Source organism: Salmo salar, chromosome 24, assembly GCF_965601325.2.
Source record: "Salmo salar chromosome 24, fSalSal1, whole genome shotgun sequence".
NCBI lineage: Eukaryota > Metazoa > Chordata > Actinopteri > Salmoniformes > Salmonidae > Salmo > Salmo salar.
In genome coordinates this window covers 1316594-1342366 of record NC_138314.1, presented here as the reverse complement: position 1 = coordinate 1342366, position 25773 = coordinate 1316594, and the positions used below count along the sequence as shown (strand labels likewise).

Below are 25773 nucleotides of genomic sequence, written 5' to 3'. Positions count from 1 at the left end.
GCGTCCCACCTAGCCCATAGAGGTTAAATTACATTTTGGGAACTCTTCTCTTTCATTCATTGAATCAGATGACTCATTCATCACAAAACCCACTGGAATTGCCAACTAGTGCCTTTTTCATTGGAAAGATAAGCAAACTTAGGCATGACATGCCAGCAACAAACTCTGACACTACACATCCAAGTATATTTGACAACATTTTGGAAGATGAGCATTGTACTTTTGAATTCCATAAAATGAGTGTGCAAAAGGTGAAAATAGTATTGTCTATCAACAATGACAAGACACCGGGGTCTGACAATCTGGATGGAAAATTACTGAGGATAATAGCGGACGATATTGTCCCTCCTATTTGTCACTCCTATTTGCCATATCTTAAATGTAAGCATACTAGAAAGTGTGTGCCCTCAGGCCTGGAGGGAAACAAAAGTTATTCCCCTACTTAAGGATAGTAAAGCCTCCTTTACTGGCTCAAATAGCCAACCCTTTGTAAACTTTTGGAATGTTTGAGCAGATACAATGCTATTTCACAGTAAACAAAGCACAGTACTTACTCAAATGAGAATTTGATAAGACTGTAGGGGCTTTTTGTTAGACTTCAGTGCAGCTTTTCACATTATCGACCATAGTCTGCTGCTGGAAAAACTTGTGTAATGGCTTTACACCTCCTGCAATATTCTGGAGGGTGTTCTTTAATGGAAGCCTCTCAAACATAATCCAGGTATATTCAGGAGTTCCCCAGGGCAGCAGTTTAGGCCCCTTAATTTTTTCAATATTTACTAACTCCATGCCGCTGGCTTTGAGTAAACATAGGAAAATTGCTATTGATAATGATATGCATGTCAGTCTCTCCTGGCTCAAAGTGGAAGAGAGATTGACTTCATCATTTGTTTTTGTAAAAAGTGTTGACAAGCTGAATGTACCTAGCAGTCTGTTTAAACCATTGGCACACAGCTCGGACACCCATGAATAACCCACAAGACATTCCACCAGAGGTCTCTTCACAGTCCCCAAGTCCAGAACAGACTACGGGAGGCGCACAGTACTGCATAGTGCCATGACTACATGGAACTCTATTTCACATTAGGTAACTGATGCAAGCAGTTGAATCAGATAAAAAAAACAGGTTAAAATACACCTTATGGAACAGCGAAGACTGTGAAGACACCGTTACAGACATACGCATATATTGTAAAATTGTTGTATGGTATTATACATATTTTATTGTACATTTTGTATTGTAGATATGTAGTGGTTTAATAATGTTATATGATGTACTGTTTTATCTTTTGTTTTATATGCAATGTAAGTGCTTTAATGTGTTTAGGCCCCAGGAAGAGCAGCTAATAAATACAAATCTGTTATTGATATCACCTATTAAATCCTTATATCCACTTCAATCAGTGTAGATGAAGGGGATGAGACAGGTTAAAGAAGGATTTTTAAGCCTTGAGACAATTGAGACATGGATTGTGTATGTGTGCCATTCAGAGGGTGAATGGGCAAGACAAAACATTGAATTGCCTTTGAATGGGTTATGGTAGTAGGTGCCAGGCACATAGATTTGAGTGTGTCATGAACTGCAACGCTGATGGGGTTTTCATGCTCAACGGTTTCCGGTGTGTATCAAGAGTGGTCCACCACCCAAAGGACATCCAGCCAACTTGGCACAATTGTGGGAAGCATTGGAGTCAACATGGGCCAGCATCCCTGTGGAACGCTTTCGACAACTTGTAGTACATGCCCCGATGAATTGAGGCTGTTCTGAGGGAAAAAGGGGGTGCAAGTAAATATTATGAAGGTGCTCCTAATGTTCTGTACACTCAGTGTTAGTCTAGAACCGGCAGGAATGTTGACTGAATGATCTGCTTTTTGCTATTTAGCGAAGAGGCATGACCTATTTCTAAAGAAGCCCATTTTTATTCTCAACAACTTAACTAACTTATCAATATGCTTTTTAAGAGATAGCTATTCTTCAATCCAGATGCCCAGAGGGGACACGATCAATGTGGGCACCATCAATTTTTTCAAAAAATGTTTTGAAAAATAACATACTTGTTTTGACCTGCATTATAAGTACCAATTTCAGTTCAACAAAGGCTTTCTGCAAACAGTTGTGTATGCTATTGCCCCCAGGGTTGGCCAAGCTCTTTTGGAGCTCCAGTCTGCCTTCATTTCCTTGCAGAAAGCCTTTGATGAAGTGAAATTCATACTTTATGCAGGGATGTTATTTTCCAATTCAGGTAAAAATGTATCTGATGATTTATGCATATGTCCATTGGATGGTGCCCCCATTAATCATGTCCCCGCTTATAAATATCTGGGCATCTGGATGGAAGAAAAGCAATATTTTGTGGTGTGCTGCGGACAAGCCACCGGGGAGACTCTTTGAGGCCTGGTGACAGAAAGTCTACATCACGCGGTGTTGGCTCCCTCTGCTGGATGTGCCAGGTCTCGACGGGTCCTCCGGCCAAGACTAATTGGGGCTGACTGAGACTGGTGAGTAATCAAGGGGCTGATCGCTCATCAGCCATACGGGGCCCATAAAGCTGCCAGGAGGGCAGCCACGGGAGGTTTGAAGGTGGTGAGAGGTTGCAACTGGAGAGACGTCCTCACGGCCTGCTAGAACCGAGGGGCTCTGTGTTCCCCGGAGCCAAGAAGGCGGTATCCCGGAAGAGGTCTCCTGGATGAGACCGGTTTCTTTTATTTTCCTTTATTTTTTAAAATAAACACCCTTGAAACAGAGGTATCACACTTGTGTCTGTGTCTGATCTGTGTAAACGTCTAGATCAAACCCCTTGGTCTGCCACAAGTGGTGGAGAATGCAGGCATTCTGACAATGTGGTCAGACCAGGGTTTACGTTTATGCAGTATCAGTATGGAAGAGTTGATAGCTCAATTCGTTCGGGTGCAACAGAACATTCATAAACAAACGCTGGAAGAACAGTGTCTACAGAATGTCTGCCTGCTTGAGGAAGTCAAGAAGCTGTGAGGAGAAACACAGACTGAATCGCATCCCAATATATTTTCTATCAAGCTAACGGAGGATGATGACATCGAGACTTACCTCTGCATGTTAGAACAGACAGCACTCCGGGAAGGATGGCCCAAGATGAAGTGGTCAAGTCTTCTGGCCTGTTCCTGTCCAGTGACACCCAAAAGGCGTATTTTTTTTTCAATTCATAGGATTCATTCAATACATTTTCTAGATATATTTTCAGCCCCCCACCGGCAATCTGATAGCATGTAAAATAAATCATGAGATAAAAACAAATGTATATTACATCTTCTGAACAATACGTCATATATCCTCAGAAATAGTGACACATTATTGATACACATTCATGGGTGTAAAGGGCCGTTGGTTAAGAGTTCAGAAATGTCTGTATGTCCAGCGTGAACACCTTGGGCCTGTGGAGTCTGGCCGTGGAGAGCTCCATAAGTACAATTTCCTTAAATGTGAGCAGCCATTGTTGCAATGGTAACTGATGCACCTTTGTACAATAATTTTCTTTGCAGCTGTGGTTCCTGCCAACCAAATCAAATTGTATTGGTCACACACAGAAGTTAATGAGAGTGTGCATTTCGCTACACACTCTGTTGGAGCCATGAGAAGTGCAAATGCAAATCAGTGTCATCACAAGGCACCATCACTATTGGATCTAATAGCAGAATTGTATATGTAAGTACAGAGATGACATTGTTGACTTTCCCCCAGAATTCAACCACCCCCGGGCATTTCCACAGCACATGCTGAAAAGTACCAAGGTCCCCTGTGGTGCAGAACTCTCATAATGGTGATGGACTAATACCCATGTTGTCGTTTTTGAGGTGTTAGGTTCTATGCAATTTGTTTAATTAATGAATTGGTGATTGTGGTTTCTAAATGATCCAAATATATTTTTCCATACTGTCTCCCAATGTATTTGTATTTCAGCAAATGGATAGAGTTAATGGGTTTTGTGCTCCTATAATTAATTGACTAGATATTAGAAACAACTCCTTTTGAGGGGTGTCTGTCCGTTAGAAGTTTGACCAATGGGTGTACTACTAGTTCTGCTCCCAAAGGGACCCCATAGGCTCGCATGGATAGGCAGAGTTAAAGGTAAAGACAAAATGATGAACCTGGGACATAATAAATTGAATATGTCTTTGAAAGTATAAATATGCTAAGAATTCTTTATTACGCCACATTGGAGAGTATGATTGCCATTTAAGATTATATCTCATATGCTTCTCTGTAGCTTTCCACACATTTACTGAGTATGCTAGGATGGATCCAAACAATAATACACATTTTTTTGGCGTCAATCCAGAAAATCATAAATCTTGTAATTTTATTGGTGAAACTATTGGCTCTTCTATAGTACGCCAAGTAACAGAAGCCTCTGGGTTTAACCAGGTCTTCAGAATATTCATTGGGAATGATAGGTGATAACATTTTAGATATGGAAGTGCAAGTCCACCTGATGCTTTTTTTCTCTGTAGTTTTGCATATTTAATCTGTGGTCTCTGTCTCCCCTAAATTAACTTCTTTATGACAGAGTCAAATTTAGACTGATAGTCTATAGGAGGAGTGTAACGGTTGTTGTCGGATAAAGCGGACCAAGACGCAGCGGGGAAATGTGCACTCATCTTTTTTATTTAGTTGGCAAAGAAGGTGAACCAAAAATAAACACGTACACAAAAAGAAACAACGATGAATAACAGTCTTGTAAGGCTTGAAGCTATACACAGAAACAATCTCCCACAAAACACAAACAAAACACATAGGTGCAGACCCCGGATGCACCTCACCTAAATAAACCAATACCCCCCAACACAAAAAAATCCCCCTAAACTAAAGGGAGGGAAGGGAGGGTGGCTGCCATCAACGACGGCTCCTGTGCTACACCTCCCCCTCCCCAACCCACCTATACTGGAGGTGGCTCAGGTTCCGGTCTACTACCCCCACCCAACCTGTCCACCCCTGCAGAATACTCAGGGCTGCAGAGCCTCTCTGGGGGCTCCGGACTGTAGGCCGACTCTAGCTCCAGACTGCAGGCAGACTCACTCAGTTCCGGACTGCAGGCAGACTCACTAGGTTCCGGGCTGTAGGCAGACTCACTCGGTTCCGGACTGGACACTGTTGCCGGATACTCTGGACTGGACACTGTTGCCGGATACTCTGGACTGGACACTGTTGCCGGATACTCTAGACTGGACACTGTTGCCGGATACTCTAGACTGGACACTGTTGCCGGATACTCTAGACTGGACACTGTTGTCGGAAGCTCGAGACTGAGCTGACGCACTGGAAGCCTAATGTGTGGGGCTGGTAGTGGAGCTACGAGACAGGAGACACAGACTTTAACCTCTATGGGCTAGGCGGGACGAATTCGTCCCACCTACGTAACAGCCACTTGAAGCCTGTGGCGCGATTTTCAAAACCTTAAAAATCCTATTACTTCAATTTCTCAAACATATGACTATTTTACAGCTATTTAAAGACAAGACTCTCGTTAATCTAACCACACTGTCCGATTTCAAAAAGGCTTTACAACGAAAGCAAAACATTAGATTATGTCAGCAGAGTACCAAGCCAGAAATAATCAGACACCCATTTTTCAAGCCAGCATATAATGTCACCAAAACCCAGAAGACAGCTAAATGCAGCACTCACCTTTGATGATCTTCATCAGATGACAACCCTAGGACATTATGTTATACAATACATGCATGTTTTGTTCAATCAAGTTCATATTTATATCAAAAACCAGCTTTTTACATTAGCATGTGACGTTCAGAACTAGCATACCCCCCGCAAACTTCCGGGGAATTCGCTAACATTTTACTAAATTACTCACGATAAACGTTCACAAAAAGCATAACAATTATTTTAAGAATTATAGATACAGACCTCCTCTATGCACTCGATATGTCCGATTTTAAAATAGCTTTTTGGTGAAAGCACATTTTGCAATATTCTAAGTACATAGCCCAGGCATCACGGGCTAGCTATTTAGACACCCAGCAAGTTTAGCACTCACCATAATCATATTTACTATTATAAAAGTTTGATTACCTTTTGTTGTCTTCGTCAGAATGCACTCCCAGGACTGCTACTTCAATAACAAATGTTGGTTTGGTCCAAAATAATCCATCGTTATATCCGAATAGCGGCGTTTTCGAAACACTATCCGAAATGGTAAAGAAGGGTCGCGCGCATGGCGCAATTCGTGACAAAAAAATTCTAAATATTCCATTACCGTACTTCGAAGCATGTCAACCGCTGTTTAAAATCCATTTTTACGCCATTTTTCTCGTAGAAAAGCGATAATATTCCGACAGGGAATCTCCTTTTCGGCAAACAGAGGAAAAAAATCACAAAGGCGGGGGCGGTCGGGTCACGCGCCTAAGCCCAGTGTCCCTTGATCGGCCACTTGAGAAAGGCGATAATGTGTTTCAGCCTGGGGCTGGGATGACGACATTCTGTTTTTTCCCTGGGCTCTGAGCGCCTATGGACGACGTAGGAAGTGTCACGTTAGAGCAGAGATCCTTAGTAAAAGATAGAGATGGAAAAGAAGTTCAAGAAATGGTCAGACAGGCCACTTCCTGTAAAGGAATCTCTCAGGTTTTGACCTGCCATTTGAGTTCTGTTATACTCACAGACACCATTCAAACAGTTTTAGAAACTTTAGGGTGTTCTCTATCCATATGTAATAAGTATATGCATATTCTAGTTACTGGGTAGGAGTGGTAACCAAATTAAATCGGGTATGTTTTTTATCCAGCCGTGTCAATACTGCCCCCTAGCCCTAACAGGTTAAGGCTAGTGCGAGGAGCGGGAACAGGCTGAGTTGGACTGGGCTGACGTATTGGAGGCCTGGTGCGTGGTGCTGGTACTGGATATACCGGGCCGTGGAGAAGCACTGGTGGTCTCGATCGCACCTCCTGCATAACCCGTCCTGGCTGGATGGAACTAGTAGCCCTGTACGAGCGGAGTGCTAGTACAGGGCGAACTGGGCTGTGCAGGGGCCTGATGGTTGCCGTGTGTAGAGCGGGCGTAGGGTAGCCTGGACCTAGGAGGCGCACCGGTGGCCAGATGCGCTGCGCAGGCATCCTCCTACCAGGCTGGATGCCCACTCTAGCATGGCATTTGCGAGGGGCTGGGATCACTCGCACCGGACTGTGCGTGCGTATGGGTGAGATCGTGCATACTTCCGCATACCTAGGAGCTCTCCACTCCATACGTCCTTCCCAAAAAGCACGGGGAGCTGGCTTAGGGCTCACCCTTGGCCCAGCCAAACTACCCGTGTGCCCCCCCAAAACATTTCTTGGGGGTGCCTCTCGTGCTTCTCCCTCAGCGCGTACAAAGCCTCGTACCGACGCCTCTCCGCCTTGGCTCCCTCTATTTCCTCCCGTGGGCGACGGTATTCCCCAGCCTGATGCCAAGGTCCAACCCCGTCCAAAATTCCTCCCATGTCCAATTCCCCTGATAGTCCATATAATTGTTCCCTTGCTCCTTACCCCACTGCTTGGTCCTTGGTGGGTGGGAGATTCTGTAACGGTTGACGTCGGATAAAGCGGACAAAGATGCAGCGGGGAAATGTGCAGTCATCTTCTTTTTTATTTAGTTGGCAAAGAAGGTGAACCAAAAATAAACACGTACACAAAAAGAAACAACGACGAATAACAGTCCTGTAAGGCTTGAAGCTGTACACAGAAATAATCTCCCACAAAACACAAACAAAACACATACCTATATATAGGACTCTCAATCAGAGGCAACTAAAAACACCTGCCTCCAATTGAGAGTCCAACACTCAATACCTAGACATAGAAATACTAAACTAGAGAGAACATAGAAATACAAAAAACATAGAACATAACCCAGAAATAATAAATCAAACACCCTACTAAGCAAACCACCACCCCAAACCACGTAAAACAAATACCCTCTGCCACGTCCTGACCAAACTACAATACAAATAACATCCTGACCAATAACCCCTATTATTGGTCAGGATGTGACAAGGAGGCAGTGGTAACATGGAACTCATAAAATTCATACGAGGGAGGACATTTAGTTTAGTTTATTAATTCGACCATTTTAAAAAACAAGCACACATAAAACTTAAAAGCCATACATGCACATGAATAAAATCATCGAGGATAACACACAATAAAGTCTGAGACTTATTTCCATTGTGGTCCTCTTGAGACAAGATCGAACAAAGTATGGCAGTGAAATAATAAAACAAAACAAAACAACATAAATCTCATCATTCCAGTTACATCATAGGGGTTATTCATATGGGCACAGAGGACATCAAACATATTTTTAAAACTGTCCAGAGAGGACGTTGTTTTTAAAGGCAGAGGCAACTGAGGCTCCAGTATACAAGAAAGTACCTTTCCCAGCATTACTCCTGAACCTGTATAACCTGTTGCCGCACGGATCGGATAGGGGGCAGTATTGACAATTTCGGAAAAAATATGTGCCCATATTAAACTGCCTCCTACTCAAACTCAGAAGCTAGGATATGCATATTATTAGTAGATTTCGATAGGAAACACTCTGAAGTTTCTAAAACCGTTTGAATGGTGTCTGTGAGTATAACAGAACTCATATGGCAAGCAATAACCTGAGAGAAATCCTACCAGGAAGTGGAAATCTGGATGCATGGGCTCTCTTCAAGTCGTTTCCTATTAAATAGACAGTGACGTAGTAATAATGTCGACAGTCTTTACAAAGTTGTTTGAAGCTTCTACGATGAACAGAGCCCGAATGACAAGGAGGGGAAGTTGTTGAGGCAGGGGGTGACATCACTTCTTGGGGCGCGTTCATGAGGGAGGATCCTCCCGTTCCAAAACCTTTTTCAAGACACAGGAACCGTCCGGTTGAAATATTATTGAATCTTCACGTTCTGAAGGCCCTAAAGATTGATGTTTTACAACGTTTGACATGTTTAAATATAACTTTTTTTTACTTGTCGTCGCGACATCGTCCGCGCGCTTTCTACACTTGGAGTAGCTTACTGGACGCACGAACAACAAGGAGTTATTTTGACATAAATTATGGTCTTTATCGAACAAAACAACATTTGTTGTGGACCTGGGATTCTTGGAAGTGCCTTCTGATGAAGATGATCAAAGGTAAGGGAATATTTCTAATGCAATGTATGATTTTAGATGTCCCCAAGATGGCGGCTATCTGTATAGCCTAGTGTATTTTTCTGAGCTCAGTACTCAGATTATTGCAAAGAGTGCTTTCCTCGTGAAGCTTTTTTGAAATCTTTCATAGCGTTTGCATAAAGGAGATGTTCATCTATAATTCTTTGAATGACAGTTTAATTTTGTATCAATGTTTATGACAAGTATTTTTGTAAATTGTGGTGCTAATTCACCGGCAGTATTTCAGGGAAAATATTTTCTGAACGTCACGCGCCGATGTAAAATGCTGTTTTTATATATAAATATGAACTTTATCGAACAGAAAATGCATGTATTGTGTAACATGATGTCCTAGGAGTGTCATCTGATGAAGATTGTCTAAGGTTAGTGCTGCATTTAGCTGTGTTTTGGGTATTTGTGATGCATGCTAGTTGCTAGGAAAATGGCTGTGTGGTTGTTTTTGTCATGTTTTTGTCATGTACTCTCCTAACATAATCTAATGTTTTGCTTTTGCTGTAAAGCCTTTTTGAAATCGGACAACGTGGTTCGATTCAGGAGAAGTGTATCTATAAAATGGTGTAAAATAGTCCTATGTTTGAGAAACAGAAATGATTAGATTTGGTTTTGAATATGGCGCTCAGATTTTTTCGCTGGATGTTGATCCCGGTTACGGGATCCACGCGGCAAGAAGATAAGCACACATCAGCAACACCTGATCTGGTGCTGTGATTGTGTGCATCCCTAACACGAGGAAAGTAATTGCTTAGATATCTGGGCGCAGGACTATAAATACTCCTGTAAACCAAACCTAGTCTAATCTGGGACAACCTAGCCTCAACAGGCAGCCAGTTTAGCTCCTGAAAACAGCTCCTGCCTATGTGAGTATGTGGACTCACCCTCAGCACTACCCTGATCAACTTATTCTGGGCTATCTGGAGCATCCCCAGAGTTTAGATAAGCCCCCAAACCAGGAAGTACTAGCATAGTCAAAATGGCATTGAATGAGGGCAGTAGCTAGCACTTTCATGGAGTCCTTATCAAGCAGCCTGGACTTTCTAGCCAAAAACGTAGTCCTGGCATTAACCTTCCCTAGCACCTTATTGGCCATGCTCACACCTCCCAAGCTTCCATCAAGGATACATCCCAAGTAGCTAACAGAGGTTTTAGTAGTCAGCACCTCACCCCCTAACTCCACTCTGATTTCAGACGACCTACACAATTTAGGTCTGGATCCAAAAATAATTGCTTCAGTTTTCCCTAAGTGCAGAGATAGCTTATTATCTCCAAGCCATTTGCTAATGTTAGTAAGCTCTGTGCTAAGTATGCTCTCCAACATAGTTTTACTTTTGTGAGACACCAGAAGTGTAGAGTCGTCCGCATAAAGAAAAAGACGGCAAGAACAAGCATCTTTCATATCATTAATATACAATAAAAACAGCAGAGACCCAAGCACGCTCCCCTGCGGAATGCCACAACTCATTGGTTTTGCCTGAGATAGTGAACCATTAACCTCTACTACTTGCTCCCTTCCTGATAAATAGGAATCTACCCAGCCTAGAGGGATATTGCTTAACCCCTGAGCCTCCAGTTTGGAGATTAGGAGACAGTGGTTAACTGTATCATAGGCCTTCTGTAGGTCAAGCAGTACCATTCCACACAGATTTCCCTCATCAATCTCTTTCCTGATGAAGTCAGTCAAGTAAAGTAGACATGAATCAGTAGAGAACGTTTTTCTATAACCCGACTGAAAATCATACATTAGATCCTGTTTGTTAACATATTCATACATTTGCTCATGTATAATTCTCTCCAGGATCTTTGATGTTACATAGAGGATAGATACAGGCCTATAATTCCCAGGGTCAGACTTTATCCCCTTCTTATACAGAGGTATAACTTTAGCTTGTTTCATGTCCCTGGGAAAGGTGCCTTGTTCAAGAGAGAGATTAACAATATGTGTAATACAAGGGCCAATTTGCTCAGCAGAATCTATTAGAAACCTTGCAGGAATATTATCCAGGCCTGTGGCTTTGGAGCATTTAAGCTCTGCCAGCATACTGACTATGTTGGCTGTTGCTATACCTTTGCAAAAGAAAAAGAGTTTGGCTGAACCCCTGACTCTACATAATACTTCTTGACTTGGTTGTTTCCATACCAGAACTGGTGGGCAGCTTGCTAACCAGCTTGCTGGCAACAGAATTTAAAAAAAGAGTTGAATTCATTGGCAACCTCTGCTTTTTCATATACCATCTCCCTTTTGATGTTCAGTCCAATACTGTTTAGTTTGTTTTTGGAAGTACTACTACAGCCTAGTTCCGTAAATGATTTCCAAAGCTTTTTAGGGTCATTTTTGTTTTCAATTATTTTCTCAGCAAAGTAACCCCTCTTAGCTTCATCCATCCTGCCCTGTGCTTCATTTCTGTGACGTTTATATAGGACAAAATCATGCTGCTCTTGAGAGTTCTTAAATTTCTTAACTTCCCTGGGCTAGTCAACAGCCAGTGGAATCGCGTGGCGCGTAATACAAATACCTCAAAAATGCTATAACTTCAATTTCTCAAACATATGATTATTTTACACCATTTTAAAGACAAGACTCTCGTTAAGGAAATATGGCGATGTACAACGTGACCTGTTGGGAGTAGGCTACAGTTACTAAGAGCATAACATTTCCACACCCGAATTGTAGTCTAACCAATACCCAAATGGAGATTCAATGAAACAAAAAATCTCAATGATCTATCAAGACAAGTCCGCATGCTTGTCTCAGAGCAGCGCGAAACAGTGCTGAAATAGTTGACCACACGTGGGTAGTCTATTGCTTCAAATCCTATTGCTTTGAACTTCAATATGCTATAAATGCCACAATGTCACAAATAATTGAACACACACAATTCTTAAAACTCTAATGCTTTTAATATTTTCTACCCTCCGAATTCATAATCATTATATAAATATGTGCACCTTGATATTGGGGGTGCGCCATGCGGCTGTGCCTAACGGGGAAGGGGGGGATTGAGCCGGGTGGGCGCAACCCAGGCAACATGGAGATGCGGGGATCCAAGCTAGGGCGAGAGCTGAAGCCACCCTCCCAACCCTCCCAGCCCAGAACCCCGAGCTGAGGGAAGGGAGAAGCGGAAGGCGTGGATCCCCTACCCAGTCCTCAGAGAATCATAGATACTCCCGCCGTGTGTTTCGATATTTTCTTTCTCGCTCTCTCACTCTCTCGCTCTCTCCCCCTCTCCTCTCTCTCCTCTCACACATGTTGTCTTGACCTCTGAATCCTCGGCTATGAAAAGTCAACTGACATTTACTCCTACACACTAAAAAGAAAAGGTTCCTGGAGTATCCTTTAGGGGTTCTTAAAATTGAAACTGTGGGGGAACCCCTATGAGTTCTTTGAAGAACCCTCGAAAAAGGTTATTCGAAGCACATTTTGGTGTAAATTTTTTTAACTCCCTCCATTATAAAAAAAATATTTTAATAATACAAATATTGATTTATATAATTAATTGCTTATTTAGTGGTACCACAAATGTGAATTAATATTTACAAAACAATTTACCAAACAAAACACATTAGAGAATCAATCCAGGAACTGTAGTGATGCCTCTTGCACTGAGATGCAGTGCCTTAGACCGCTGCGCCATGACCAATATGACCTATATATATATATAGATAGATAGATAGATAGATAGATAGATAGATAGATAGATAGATATATTGCTCAAAAAAATAAAGGGAACACTTAAACAACATATCCTAGATCTGAATGAAAGAAATAATCTTATTAAATATTTTTTCTTTACATAGTTGAATGTGCTGACAACAAAATCACACAAAAATAATCAATGGAAATCCAATTTATCAACCCATGGAGGTCTGGATTTGGAGTCACACTCAAAATTAAAGTGGAAAACCACACTACAGGCTGATCCAACTTTGATGTAATGTCCTTAAAACAAGTCAAAATGAGGCTCAGTAGTGTGTGTGGCCTCCACATGCCTGTATGACTTCCCTACAACGCCTGGGCATGCTCCTGATGAGGTGGCGAATGGTCTCCTGAGGGATCTCCTCCCAGACCTGGACTAAAGCATCCACCAACTCGTGGACAGTCTGTGGTGCAATGTGGCGTTGGTGGATGGAGCGAGACATGATGTCCCAGATGTGCTCAATTGGATTCAGGTCTGGGAAACGGGCGGGCCAGTCCATAGCATCAATGCCTTCCTCTTGCAGGAACTGCTGACACACTCCAGCCACATGAGGTCTAGCATTGTCTTGCATTAGGAGGAACCCAGGGCCAACCGCACCAGCATATGGTCTCACAAGGGGTCTGAGGATCTCATCCCGGTACCTAATGGCAGTTAGGCTACCTCTGGCGAGCACATGGAGGGCTGTGCGGCCCCCCAAAGAAATGCCACCCCACACCATGACTGACCCACCGCCAAACCGGTCATGCTGGAGGATGTTGCAGGCAGCAGAACGTTCTCCACGGCGTCTCCAGACTCTGTCACGTCTGTCACGTGCTCAGTGTGAACCTGCTTTCATCTGTGAAGAGCACAGGGCGCCAGTGGCGAATTTGCCAATCTTGGTGTTCTCTGGCAAATGCTAAACGTCCTGCACGGTGTTGGGCTGTAAGCACAACCCCCACCTGTGGACGTTGGGCCCTCATATCACCCTCATGGAGTCTGTTTCTGACCGTTTGAGCAGACACATGAACATTTGTGGCCTGCTGGAGGTCATTTTGCAGGGCTCTGGCAGTGCTCCTCCTGCTCCTCCTGGCACAAAGGCGGAGGTAGCGGTCCTGCTGATGGGTTGTTGCCCTCCTACGGCCTCCTCCACGTCTCCTGATGTCCTGGCCTGTCTCCTGGTAGCGCCTCCATGCTCTGGACACAACGTTGACAGACACATCAACAACAAACTAGAATGGTCCAAACACACCAAGACAGTCTTGAAGAGGACACGAAAAAGCCTATTCCCCCTCAGGAAACTAAAAAAATGTGGCATGGGTCCTGAGATCCTCAAAAGGTTCTACAGCTGCAACATCGAATGCGTCCTGACTGGTTGCATCACTGCCTGATACGGCAATAGCTCGGCCTCTGACCGCAAGGCACTACAGAGTGTAGTGCGTACGGCCCAGTACATCACTGGGGCTAAGCTGCCTGCCATCTACCAGGCGGTGTCAGAGGAAGGCCCTAAAAATTGTGATAGACCCCAGCCACCCCAGTCATAGACTGTTCTCTCTACTACCGCATGGCAAACAGTACCGGAGTGCCAAGTCTAGGACAAAAAGGCTTCTCAACAGTTTTTACCCCCAAGCCATAAGACTCCTGAACAGCTAATCAAATGGCTACCTGGACTATTTGCATTGTGTGCCCCCTCCCAACCCCTCTTTTTACGCTGCTGCTACTCTCTGTTTATCATATTTGCACAGTCACTTTAACTATACATTCGTGTACATACTACCTCAATTGGGCCGACCAACCAGTGCTCCCGCACATTGGCTAACCGGGCTATCTGCATTGTGTCCCACCCAACACCCGCCAACCCCGTCTTTTACAGTACTGCTACTCTCTGTTCATCATATATGCATAGTCACTTTAACCATATCTACATGTACATACTACCTCAATCAGTCTGACTAACCGGTGTCTGTATGTAGCCTCGCTACTTTTATTGCCTCGCTACTGTATATAGCCTGTCTTTTTACTGTTGTTTTATTTCTTTACCTACCTATTGTTCACCTAATACCTTTTTTGCACTATTGGATTACAGCCTGTAAGTAAGCATTTCACTGTAAGATCTACACCTGTTGTATTCGGCGCACGTGACAAAGAAACTTTGATTTGATTTGAAACAAAAATAGAACTGTTTGGCCATAATGACCATCGTTATGTTTGGAGGAAAAAAGGGGAGGCTTGCATGCCGAAGAACAACATCCCAACCGTGAAGCACAGGGGTGGCAGCATCATGTTGTGGGGGTGCATTGCTGCAGGAGGGACTGGTGCACTTCACAAAATAGATGGCATCATGAGAGAGGAAAAGTATGTGGATATATTGAAGCAACATCTCAAGACATCAGTCAGGAAGTTAAAGCTTGGTCGCAAATGGATCTTCCAAATGGACAATGACCTCAAGCATGCTTCCAAAGTTGTGGCAAAATGGCTTAACTTCTTACCTTTAGACATTCCGCTCGCGGAACACCTGCTCCAATATCCAATGATAGGCGTGGCGCGAATTACAAATTCCTCAAAAATACCAAAACTTCAATTTTTCAAACATATGACTATTTTACACCATTTTAAAAGACAAGACTCTCCTTTATCTAACCATACTGTCCGATTTCAAAAAGGCTTTACAGCGAAAACAAAACATTAGATTATGTCAGCAGAGTACCCAGCCAGAAATAATCAGACACCCATTTTTCAAGCTAGGATATAATGTCACAAAAAACAAAACCACAGCTAAATGCAGCACTAACCTTTGATGATCTTCATCAGATGACAACCCTAGGACATTATGTTATACAATACATGCATGTTTTGTTCAATCAAGTTCATATTTATATCAAAAACCAGCTTTTTACATTAGCATGTGACGTTCAGAACTAGCATTCCCACCGAACACTTCCGGTGAATTTCCTAAATTACTCACGATAAACGTTCACAAAAAACATAACAATTATTTTAAGAATTATAGATACAGAACTCCTTTATGCAATCGCTATGTCCGATTTTAAAATAGCTTTTCGGTGAAAGCACATTTTGCAATATTCTGAGTAGATAGCACGCCATCACAGGCTAGCTATTTTGACACCCACCAAGTTTGACCCTCACCAAACTCAGATTTACTATAAGAAACATTGGATTACCTTTGTTGTTCTTCGTCAGAATGCACTCCCAGGACTTCTACTTCAATAACAAATGTTGGTTTGGTTCAAAATAATCCATAGTTATATCCAAATAGTGGCGTTTTGTTCGTGCGTTCAAGACACTATCCAAGGGTGACGAAGGGTTATGCGCCCGACGCGTTTCGTGACAAAAAAATTCTAAATATTCCATTACCGTACTTCAAAGCATGTCAACCACTGTTTAAAATCAATTTTTATGCTATTTTTCTCGTAAAAAAGCGATAATATTCCGACCGGGAGTCGTTGTTTTCGTTCAAAGACGAAATAATAAAAACATGGGGTCGGCTCGTCCACGCGCCTCAGTCTCATTGTACTCAGATCGACCACTATCAAAATGCGCTAATGTTTTTCAGCCAGGGGCTGCAAAGACATCATTCAGCTTTTTCCCGCCTTCTGAGAGCCTATGGGAGCCGTAGGAAGTGTCACGTTACAGCAGAGATCCTCAGTTTTCAATAAAGAGAGTCAAGAAGCCCAAGGAATGGTCAGAGAGGGCACTTCCTGTACAGAATCTTCTCAGGTTTTGGCCTGCCAAATGAGTTCTGTTATACTCACAGACACCATTCAAACAGTTTTAGAAAACTTTAGGGTGTTTTCTATCCAAAGCTAATTTCTATCCAAAGCTAATTATATGCATATTCTAGTTTCTGGGCAGGAGTAATAATCAGATTAAATCGGGTACGTTTTTTATCCGGCCGTGAAAATACTTGGCTGTTTTTAACCACTTCCGGTTGTCACAGGAAGTTCTTACTCAACACACGTTGTCTTTGGGGTAGACATAAACAGAATCCTGAATAAGAAGTCTCTACCTTAAGAATTGACTGAATGACAGATGGTTGAGTTGCGTGATTTTCACTCTCTGCTGGTTGGCCATATGACAATAGCTCTTGGGTGTTTTTAACAACTTCCGGTTGTCACAGGAAGTTCTTACTCAACACACGTTGTCTTTGGGGTAGACATAAACAGAATCCTGAATATGAAGTCTCTACCTTAAGAATTGACTGAATGACAGATGGTTGAGTTGTGTGATTTTCACTATGTGCAGGTTAAATGACAATAGCTCTTGGCTGTTTTTAACCACTTCCGGTTGTCACAGGAAGTTCTTACTCAACACACGTTGTCTTTGGGGTAGACATAAACATAATCCTGAATAAGAAGTCTCTACCTTAAGAATTGACTGAATGACAGATGGTTGAGTTGCGTGATTTTCACTATGTGCAGGTTAAATGACAATAGCTCTTGGCTGTTTTTAACCACTTCCGGTTGTCACAGGAAGTTCTTACTCAACACACGTTGTCTTTGGGGTAGACATAAACATAATCCTGAATAAGAAGTCTCTACCTTAAGAATTAACTGAATGACAGATGGTTGAGTTGCGTGATTTTCACTATGTGCGTTTTATGACAATAGCTCTAGGCTGTTTTTAACCACTTCCGGTTGTCACAGGAAGCTCTTACTCCACACACGTTGTCTTTGGGGTAGACATAAACAGAATCCTGAATATGAAGTCTCTACCTTAAGAATTGACTGAATAACAGATGGTTGAGTTGCGTGATTTTCACTATCTGCTGGTTGGCCATATGTCAATAGCTCTTGGGTGTTTTTAACAACTTCCGGTTGTCACAGGAAGTTCTTACTCAACACACGTTGTCTTTGGGGTAGACATAAACAGAATCCTGAATAAGAAGTCTCTACCTTAAGAATTGACTGAATGACAGATGGTTGAGTTGCGTGATTTTCACTCTGTGCGCTTTATATGACAATAGCTCTAGGCTGTTTTTAACAACTTCTGGTTGTCACAGGAAGCTCTTGCTCCACACACGTTGTCTTTGGGGTAGACATAAGAAGGTGGGGACTCGGGTGTAAAGTACCACCATCATCCGTTAATCCACGGGTGTGGACTTAGTCTCTGAGCGGAAAGCGGCAGGGTAACCAGGTGCACATAGGTTGTTTCGGGTGACCAGGTGCACATAGGTCGGTTCAGGTGACCAGGTGCACGCGGTTCGTAGCAGCGGGGCTATATGCTTTAGTGTCCGGGGAAGGGTGCTTAAGTGTGGGTGCCCTGGTTCGGATGGTGTACGAGGTTGTGGAGGTGGGGGGTATCCCCCATTGGAGGTCATGCCCATAGAGAGGGGTGTTGACCCGGTTAGTGAGTGTAGGCTAAGGTGCCTGGAGGTCCAAGGCTCCAGGGAGTAAGCTCTACTCTCATGTCCGGAGAGATGGGTGTTCCCCGGAGAGTGGGTGAAGGCCTAGAGGCCTGGAGGTCCGTAGTTCCACTGTCCTTAAGGGGGGCAGAGCAGTCAGCCTCTCTGGAGGTTGGCTGCTCTGTCCCCCTTTTTTTTGGCCTGGTAACCCAAAATAAAACCATGTGAATATCCTACAGACACGTCCCCACCGTACCTTAAAACATCCATAAAACACTCATTCTTCATCCCACTGACTTGGGATCAACGTGGGGTGCGCCCACAGTGGTGAAGGAGGTGGTTATGGCCTTTAAAAGTATTTAAAACCGTTTTGAAAATTTTGACTTGGTAACCCAAATGAAAACAGGTGCATACGGACACGTCCCCACCGTACCTTAAAACATCCATAAAACACTCATTCTTCATCCCACTGACTTGGGATCAACGTGGGGTGCTCCCACGGTGGTGAAGGAGGTGGTCATGTCCTTTAAAAGTATTTAAAACCGTTTTTAAAAAATGGTCCTGGTAACCCAAAAATGTGCAATATTGCGCGTTACGTTTGCAATATTGCGCGTTACGTTTGCAATATGATTCATCATGTCAACTTTGGTGATATTTTTTGCTGTTGAATCATATTGCAAATGCACGTTACATTTGCAATATTGCGCGTTACGTTTGCAATATGATTCAATGGGCATTTAGCATCACAAATTTAGGCATGCTCAAAAATACTGCAGAAATGCATAATTGACTGGCCCGATGAACTCGGGATGGCCGGGCAGTGACTGTGGTTCCTCTCCATTGCTCGTCACCCAGCAGTCAGCGTCCATCAGTCAATTAGATGTCATTCTGACACCAAACTGATACCATCTGACACCAAATCAACTTTTTCCAACTCATATAGAAGCCAACTATCACATATGTCAGAGAAGGCCCATAATTCACAGTGCTTTCAATTTTAACCATAAAAAAACATAAAACACATAGTTACGTTATAGCTGCGGGTCCAGCTCTGACAATATGTGTAGGCCTATGTGAGGCGACCCCGAATCCCAAGGTTCGGCTCGATAGGTCATTCGGTGCCCGAGCAATGGCCTTAATTGGTGCTGAAAATCCACTTTTTCAGGGCGTTACTACGGGGTCCCTGAATGAGCTATCGGACAGAGACATTTGGGTCCGTCTCTATGGGCCGAGGTGGTTTCAATGCACCTAGTCTTGCGACTCTGGGACATTCCTACATGTCGCCATGTCCGTGATATTCAAAATGAATTGAAAATATTGCAAATGCACGAGGCGGTTTCTCGGTCTGAGAACCTTCTAGAGCCACATAAATCACCGTGCACTATCGACTTGAGCTCTAGAACAGGTTTCTAAAATTTCGGAGCTCTAGGTCTGACGGTTCTTGAATCGTTTGAACGAAAATAACTATTGAAGGCGGTATAAGCCTCTAAGCCCCACACTATGTCCCTATGGACAAATTGTGTGTGTGTGTGTTTTAGTTTTTTTTGCAAAAAGAATAGACACACGTTGTCTTTGGGGTAAGGATAAACAGAATCCTGAATATGAAGTCTCTACCTTAAGAATTGACTGAATGACAGATGGTTGAGTTGCGTGATTTTCACTATGTGCGTTTTATGACAATAGCTCTAGGCTGTTTTTAACCACTTCCGGTTGTCACAGGAAGCTCTTACTCCACACACGTTGTCTTTGGGGTAGACATCAACAGAATCCTGAATATGAAGTCTCTACCTTAAGAATTGACTGAATGACAGATGGTTGAGTTGCGTGATTTTCACTATGTGCGTTTTATATGACAATAGCTCTAGGCTGTTTTTAACCACTTCCGGTTGTCACAGGAAGTTCTTACTCAACACACGGTGTCTTTGGGGTAGACATAAACAGAATCCTGAATAACAAGTCTCTACCTTAAGAATTGACTGAATGACAGATGGTTGAGTTGCGTGATTTTCACTATCTGCTGGTTGGCCATATGACAATAGGTCTTTGGTGTTTTTAACAACTTCTGGTTGTCACAGGAAGTTCTTACTCAACACACGTTGTCTTTGGGGTAGACATAAACAGAATCCTGAATAAGAAGTCTCTACCTTAGGAATTGACTGAATGACAGATGGTTGAGTTGCGTGATTTTCACTATCTGCTGGTTGGCCATATGACAATAGCTCTTGGGTGTTTTTAACAACTTCCGGTTGTCACAGGAAGTTCTTACTCAACACACGTTGTCTTTGGGGTAGACATAAACAGAATCCTGAATAAGAAGTCTCTACCTTAGGAATTGACTGAATGACAGATGGTTGAGTTGCGTGATTTTCACTATGTGCGTTTTATATGACAATAGCTCTAGGCTGTTTTTAACCACTTCCGGTTGTCACAGGAAGCTCTTGCTCCACACACGTTGTCTTTGGGGTAGACATAAACGGAATCCTGAATATGAAGACTCTACCTTAACCTCTATGGGCTAGGTGGGACGCTAGCGTGCCACCCACTCAGCAGCCAGTGGAATCCTGTGGCGGGCTATTCAAAATCCTTCGAAATACTATTTCTTCCATTTTTCAAACATATGACTATTTTGCAGCTATTTAAAGACAAGACTCTCATTAATCTAACCACACTGTCCGATTTCAAAAAGGCTTTGCGGTGAAAACATAGATTATAATAATCTGAGGACAACGTCCCGCAAACAAGCATTAGAGTAGCATTTCCCAACCAAACATTAGCGTCACTAAAGTCAGAAATAGCAATAAAATAATCAATTACCTTTGAAGATCTTCTTCTTTTGGTGATATAAAAGGCCCAATCTTCACAATAAATGGTCGTTTGTTCTATCAAATCCATTTTTATAGCATAACACGAAACATTTCCGAACCGGCTAGTGTCATGAATTCTGATTCCTTCAACTTTGTCCGAAGCATTCGATGTAATTACTCCCGCTAAACTGACGTTTATCCAGTCATGGTTGGCTTTGTTGCAATCTCCTGTTTGCCAGTAACACAACCATACTTGATTGTTCTTTTTGCGGGACGTATTGACCGAAAATACCTGATTCGAACACACCTAACAATGACATCCTTGCGCGCCAATGATATGACCAGTGCTTCGTTGATTGACTGTATTTCGGACCAATCACCACTGATCGTCTTGAAATCTACCTTGGCAGATAGCCAATGAGCTAAGGTAAACGCCAGTATGAAATGGTAATACCCTGAATGACCAGCTCTTGAACGAAAGCCGTGCGTAACGCAGCCATTCGCCATTGAAACTTCCAGCCGCCGGAGCCACATCTGTTTGCGCACAGCAGTTTTGAGTAGAGATATTTTCCAGCTATTTTATCGTTATAATTATGGCTAGTAAATCTGTAAAATCTAAGGCTAAGTCCGGGTATACAGATGTACAAGACATAATAGATGAAATAGATAGAGATAGTGAAACGGAGCTTCTTGAAGAAGAATCTGATTTTGAGTCCAGTGTGGACTCGGAATTTGAGGACATGTTTCTGCATGGAAAGGACGCGATTTTGGACGGGTGAGTAATATCAAATGTTGATAATATCAAATGTTATTCTTTTGAGTTGTTTGGAGATATATATATATTATTTTGTATGTATTTATTTGACATATATATGTAATGAACCGTGTGAAACACATGGCTAAACATTATGAGTGCGTGTCTGTGTCTGTATATATTAGATACATGTACAAAAATATGTATTTTATCTAGACATGGCCTTTCCAACTCTGTATATAATCTCTGTATATCTAAAATATTTTTTCCATGTATTTTATCTAGACATTGGTTTCACAACTCTATATATAATCTGTCTGTATATATAAAATATGTTTTCCATGTATTTTATCTAGACATTGGTTTCACAACTCTATATATAATCTGTCTGTATATATAAAATATGTTTTCCATGTATTTTATCTAGACATTGGTTTCACAACTCTATATATAATCTGTCTGTATATATAAAATATGTTTTCCATGTATTTTATCTAGACATTGGTTTCACAACTCTATATATAATCTGTCTGTATATATAAAATATTTTTTACATGTATTTTATCTAGACATTGGTTTCACAACTCTATATATAATCTGTGTGTCTGTGTCTTCACAGTCCTTCTGATTCTGATTGGGAGCCCCCACTGCCAAGGTGCCCATCCCCCACAGGAGCTGGTTCATCTAGCCGGACCCCTGCTGTCTCCGGCTCCACACCTACCCCCACCCGGCCAGGTGTGAAGTCTGTGACAAAGAAGAGGAGATGGGGCAAAGCTAAGCCAGCAATCAGAGAGGAGGAGGGTCGTTGGCACTCTGTGACGGTGGAGGATGTGGGCCCACCACCTCCAGTATTCAGACCTAAAAGGCAACCAGGACCTCAGCTGGACATGACCTCCAACTACAGCCCCATGCAACTTTTTCAACTGTTTTTTACGTCTGCAGTGATTGATTCCCTTGTCTTGAACACTAATAAATATGGTGCAAAGAAGCAGGCAGGCAAAAAAGATGCATGGAAGCCTATTTCCATGACAGATATTTTCTGTTATTTATCTATGGTCATGTACATGGGTCTAGTCAAGCTGAAAACCCTGAAACAGTATTGGAAAACTGCACCCCTCTATCAACTGCCTTTCCCCTCCACTGTCATGTCGTGTAAAAGGTTTCTGACAATCTCACGGGCGCTTCATATTAGTGACCCAGAAGTTGACGGGGACAATGACAAGAAGCGAGGCACAGCAGGGTATGACAGGCTATGCAAAATTAAACCTCTCTACCACAGTATGGTTGAGGCCTGCAAGACCTATTTCCAGCCCGCCCAGAACCTGTCCATAGATGAGAGAATGGTAGCCTCAAAGGCCAGAATCAGCCTAAAACAGTACATGCGTAACAAACCAACTAAATGGGGTTACAAACTGTTTGTTTTGGCTGATTCTGCGTGTGCATACACGTGCAATTTTTTTGTTTATGAGGGGAAGAGCAGTTGTGCGACCGGTAAGGGACTCAGCTATGACTCTGTCATGGCATTATTAGATTTTCAACTGCTGGGGAAGGGCTACAAACTGTTTGTGGACAATTTCTACACAAGCCCTACCCTGTTCACAGACCTGAGGAGGTTGGATATGTGGGCTTGTGGCACCATTCGGCCCAACAGAGTGGGCTTTCCTAAAACCAAGGTGAACGACATGCCTAAGCGGGCTGAGCGGGGTACCATGCGGTGGATCCGTGAAGATGGCCTTCTCTTTGTCAAGTGGATGGATACCAGGGAGGTGGTCATGTGCTCCAGTATCCACAAGTCCTTCAGTGGAGATCAGGTCATCAGGCGTGTGAAGGACGCTACTGGGGCATGGACAGCCAAAACTGTCCCCATTCCTGCAGCCATCAAAGACTATAACAAGAGCATGGGGGGTGTAGACCTGTCGGATGCACTTATAGGCTACTATAATGTGCTACACAAGACAATGAAATGGTACAAGACTTTTTTTTATCATTTTATCGACATTGCTGTTGTCAATTCATTTATCATGCAGAAGGAAATGGCCAACAGCTGTGGAAAGCCCCCCATTTCACAGCTAGCCTTCCGAGAGCTGCTAATCCAGGAGCTTGCTGCCTACAGCAAGACCACTGCAGCACCTTCTGTCCCCTCTAGTTCTTCTGCTCCTTCAACCAGTGGTGTTCACCTGCCTAAATTCATCTCTGCAGGCATGAATGTGCCTCAGGGCAAAAAGGGCACAGTGGGGAGGCGACGCTGTGCCCTTTGTCACAGGAAATGCCCCATCACCTGCACTAACTGTTCAGTAACCCTCTGCTTTACAGCAGAAAGAGACTGCTATGGGCCATGGCACAAGCAGCACAATTTTGTGTAGTGGACTGAGGGTCCTCACAATACTGTACATTTAATGTATGTAAATGGTTACCCTTGTAATTAAAAATTTTCAACATTTTATATTTGTATTTTTTTGGTACTTTATTTGAGTGGTGTGTTAGAATATAATTTTTGTATTTTGTATATAGTTTTTACATCAAAATGTATCACTGTACCAATTTGGCCACTTGGGTACATTTGGGTACATTTGTGTGGGACACCTGGATGACTTCATGCTCAATGTCATGTAGCTCGCTCATTCCTGAAGATATGTTTATGAAACTTTTCTCAGATACTGTTGCCCTCTTACATTCTGCATAGAAATTATCCCCAGCATCCTATCTGAATGTTTGGCTGTTCCTTTTCAGTTGAAAGATGGTGCAACAACAATAGAAACCAGAAAACGTATGTTTGTTTCCTTGTATTTTCTTCTACCAGATCTATTGTGTTATATTCTCCTACATTCAATTCACATTTCCACAAACTTCAGAGTGTTTCCTTTCAAATGAAACCAAGAAAATGCATATCCTTGCTACTGGGCCTGAGCTACAGACAGTTAGATTTGGGTATGTCTTTAGGTGGAAATTAAGAGAAGTGGGGGGGTAGCCCTAACAGGTTAATCCCATAGAAAATCTGTGGAGGGAGCTGAAGTTTCGAGTTGCCAAATGTCAGCCTCGAAACCTTAATGACTTGGAGAAGATCTGCAAAGAGGAGTGGGACAAATTCCCTCCTGAGATGTGTGCAAACCTGGTGGCCAACTACAAGAAACGTCTGACCTCTGTGATTGCCAACAAGGGTTTTGCCACCAAGTACTAAGTCATGTTTTGCAGAGGGGTCAAATACTTATCTCCCTCATTAAAATGCTAATCATTTTATAACATTTTTGACATGCGTTTTTCTGGATTTTTTTGTTGTTATTCTGTCTCTCACTGTTCAAATAAACCTCCTGTTAAAATTATAGACTGATCATTTCTTTGTAAGTGGGCAAACGTACAAAATCATCAGGGGATCAAATACTTTTCCCCCCCACTGTACGCTACATGACCAAAAGTATCTTTACATTTACTACATTTGACAAGTATATATAGGTCCTTAGCTATTGAGCTATTTCCCCTTTTTCTTCCTCCTTTTGCTTCTGAAGCGCAACAGAGTCCAGTGGGAGCTTTACGCACGTGCATTGAACGACTTGGGATATCCGGTTATGTGACCAGCTTTTTGTCTGTTTTGCTAATCCAGCTTGCGGCAGGGCGCTCCCTAAGCAGTGTCTCCCTGGCATATAGCAGCAGGGGGCAACGGTTACCTAGCGGTTTTCCTCGCCCACTTCAGCAGGATTCTGACAGCGTCTTAGGCGTTGTTTAAAGGCTTGACTACAGGAGATATTTGTCGTGCAGCAAGCTGGGCATCACCACACATTTTTGTGAGGTTATATCGCTTGGAAGTTCACTGCACCCAGTGTAGCCCCCATGGTAGTTATGGCTGGGACAGGGGAACTAGCCAGTGCGCCGTGTGCGCAATACCCAGACTGCCAAATCTTAATGGGGTCAGGTCTGGGTGGTCTGTGTGGTGGACATTTCAGTACTGAGAAAGACTTTGTCATTTCTTCAAACAATCATCTTTATTTAATATCGATTAATTATTTCAATAAT

At 42.8% G+C, this 25773-nt stretch overlaps 1 protein-coding gene across 1 annotated transcript in view; it reads left to right on the top strand.

Moving 5' to 3' along the window:
* Positions 1-25773, top strand: part of LOC106584882 (ras-specific guanine nucleotide-releasing factor 2) — a 139942-nt gene that overhangs the window by 40930 nt on the left and 73239 nt on the right. Inside the window, exons 14-17 of the mRNA XM_082968785.1 lie at positions 21651-21786; positions 22385-22630; positions 22925-23148; positions 23296-23469. Coding sequence (XP_082824911.1) covers positions 21651-21786; positions 22385-22630; positions 22925-23148; positions 23296-23469 — 780 coding nt within the window. The remainder of the gene's footprint in view (positions 1-21650; positions 21787-22384; positions 22631-22924; positions 23149-23295; positions 23470-25773) is intronic.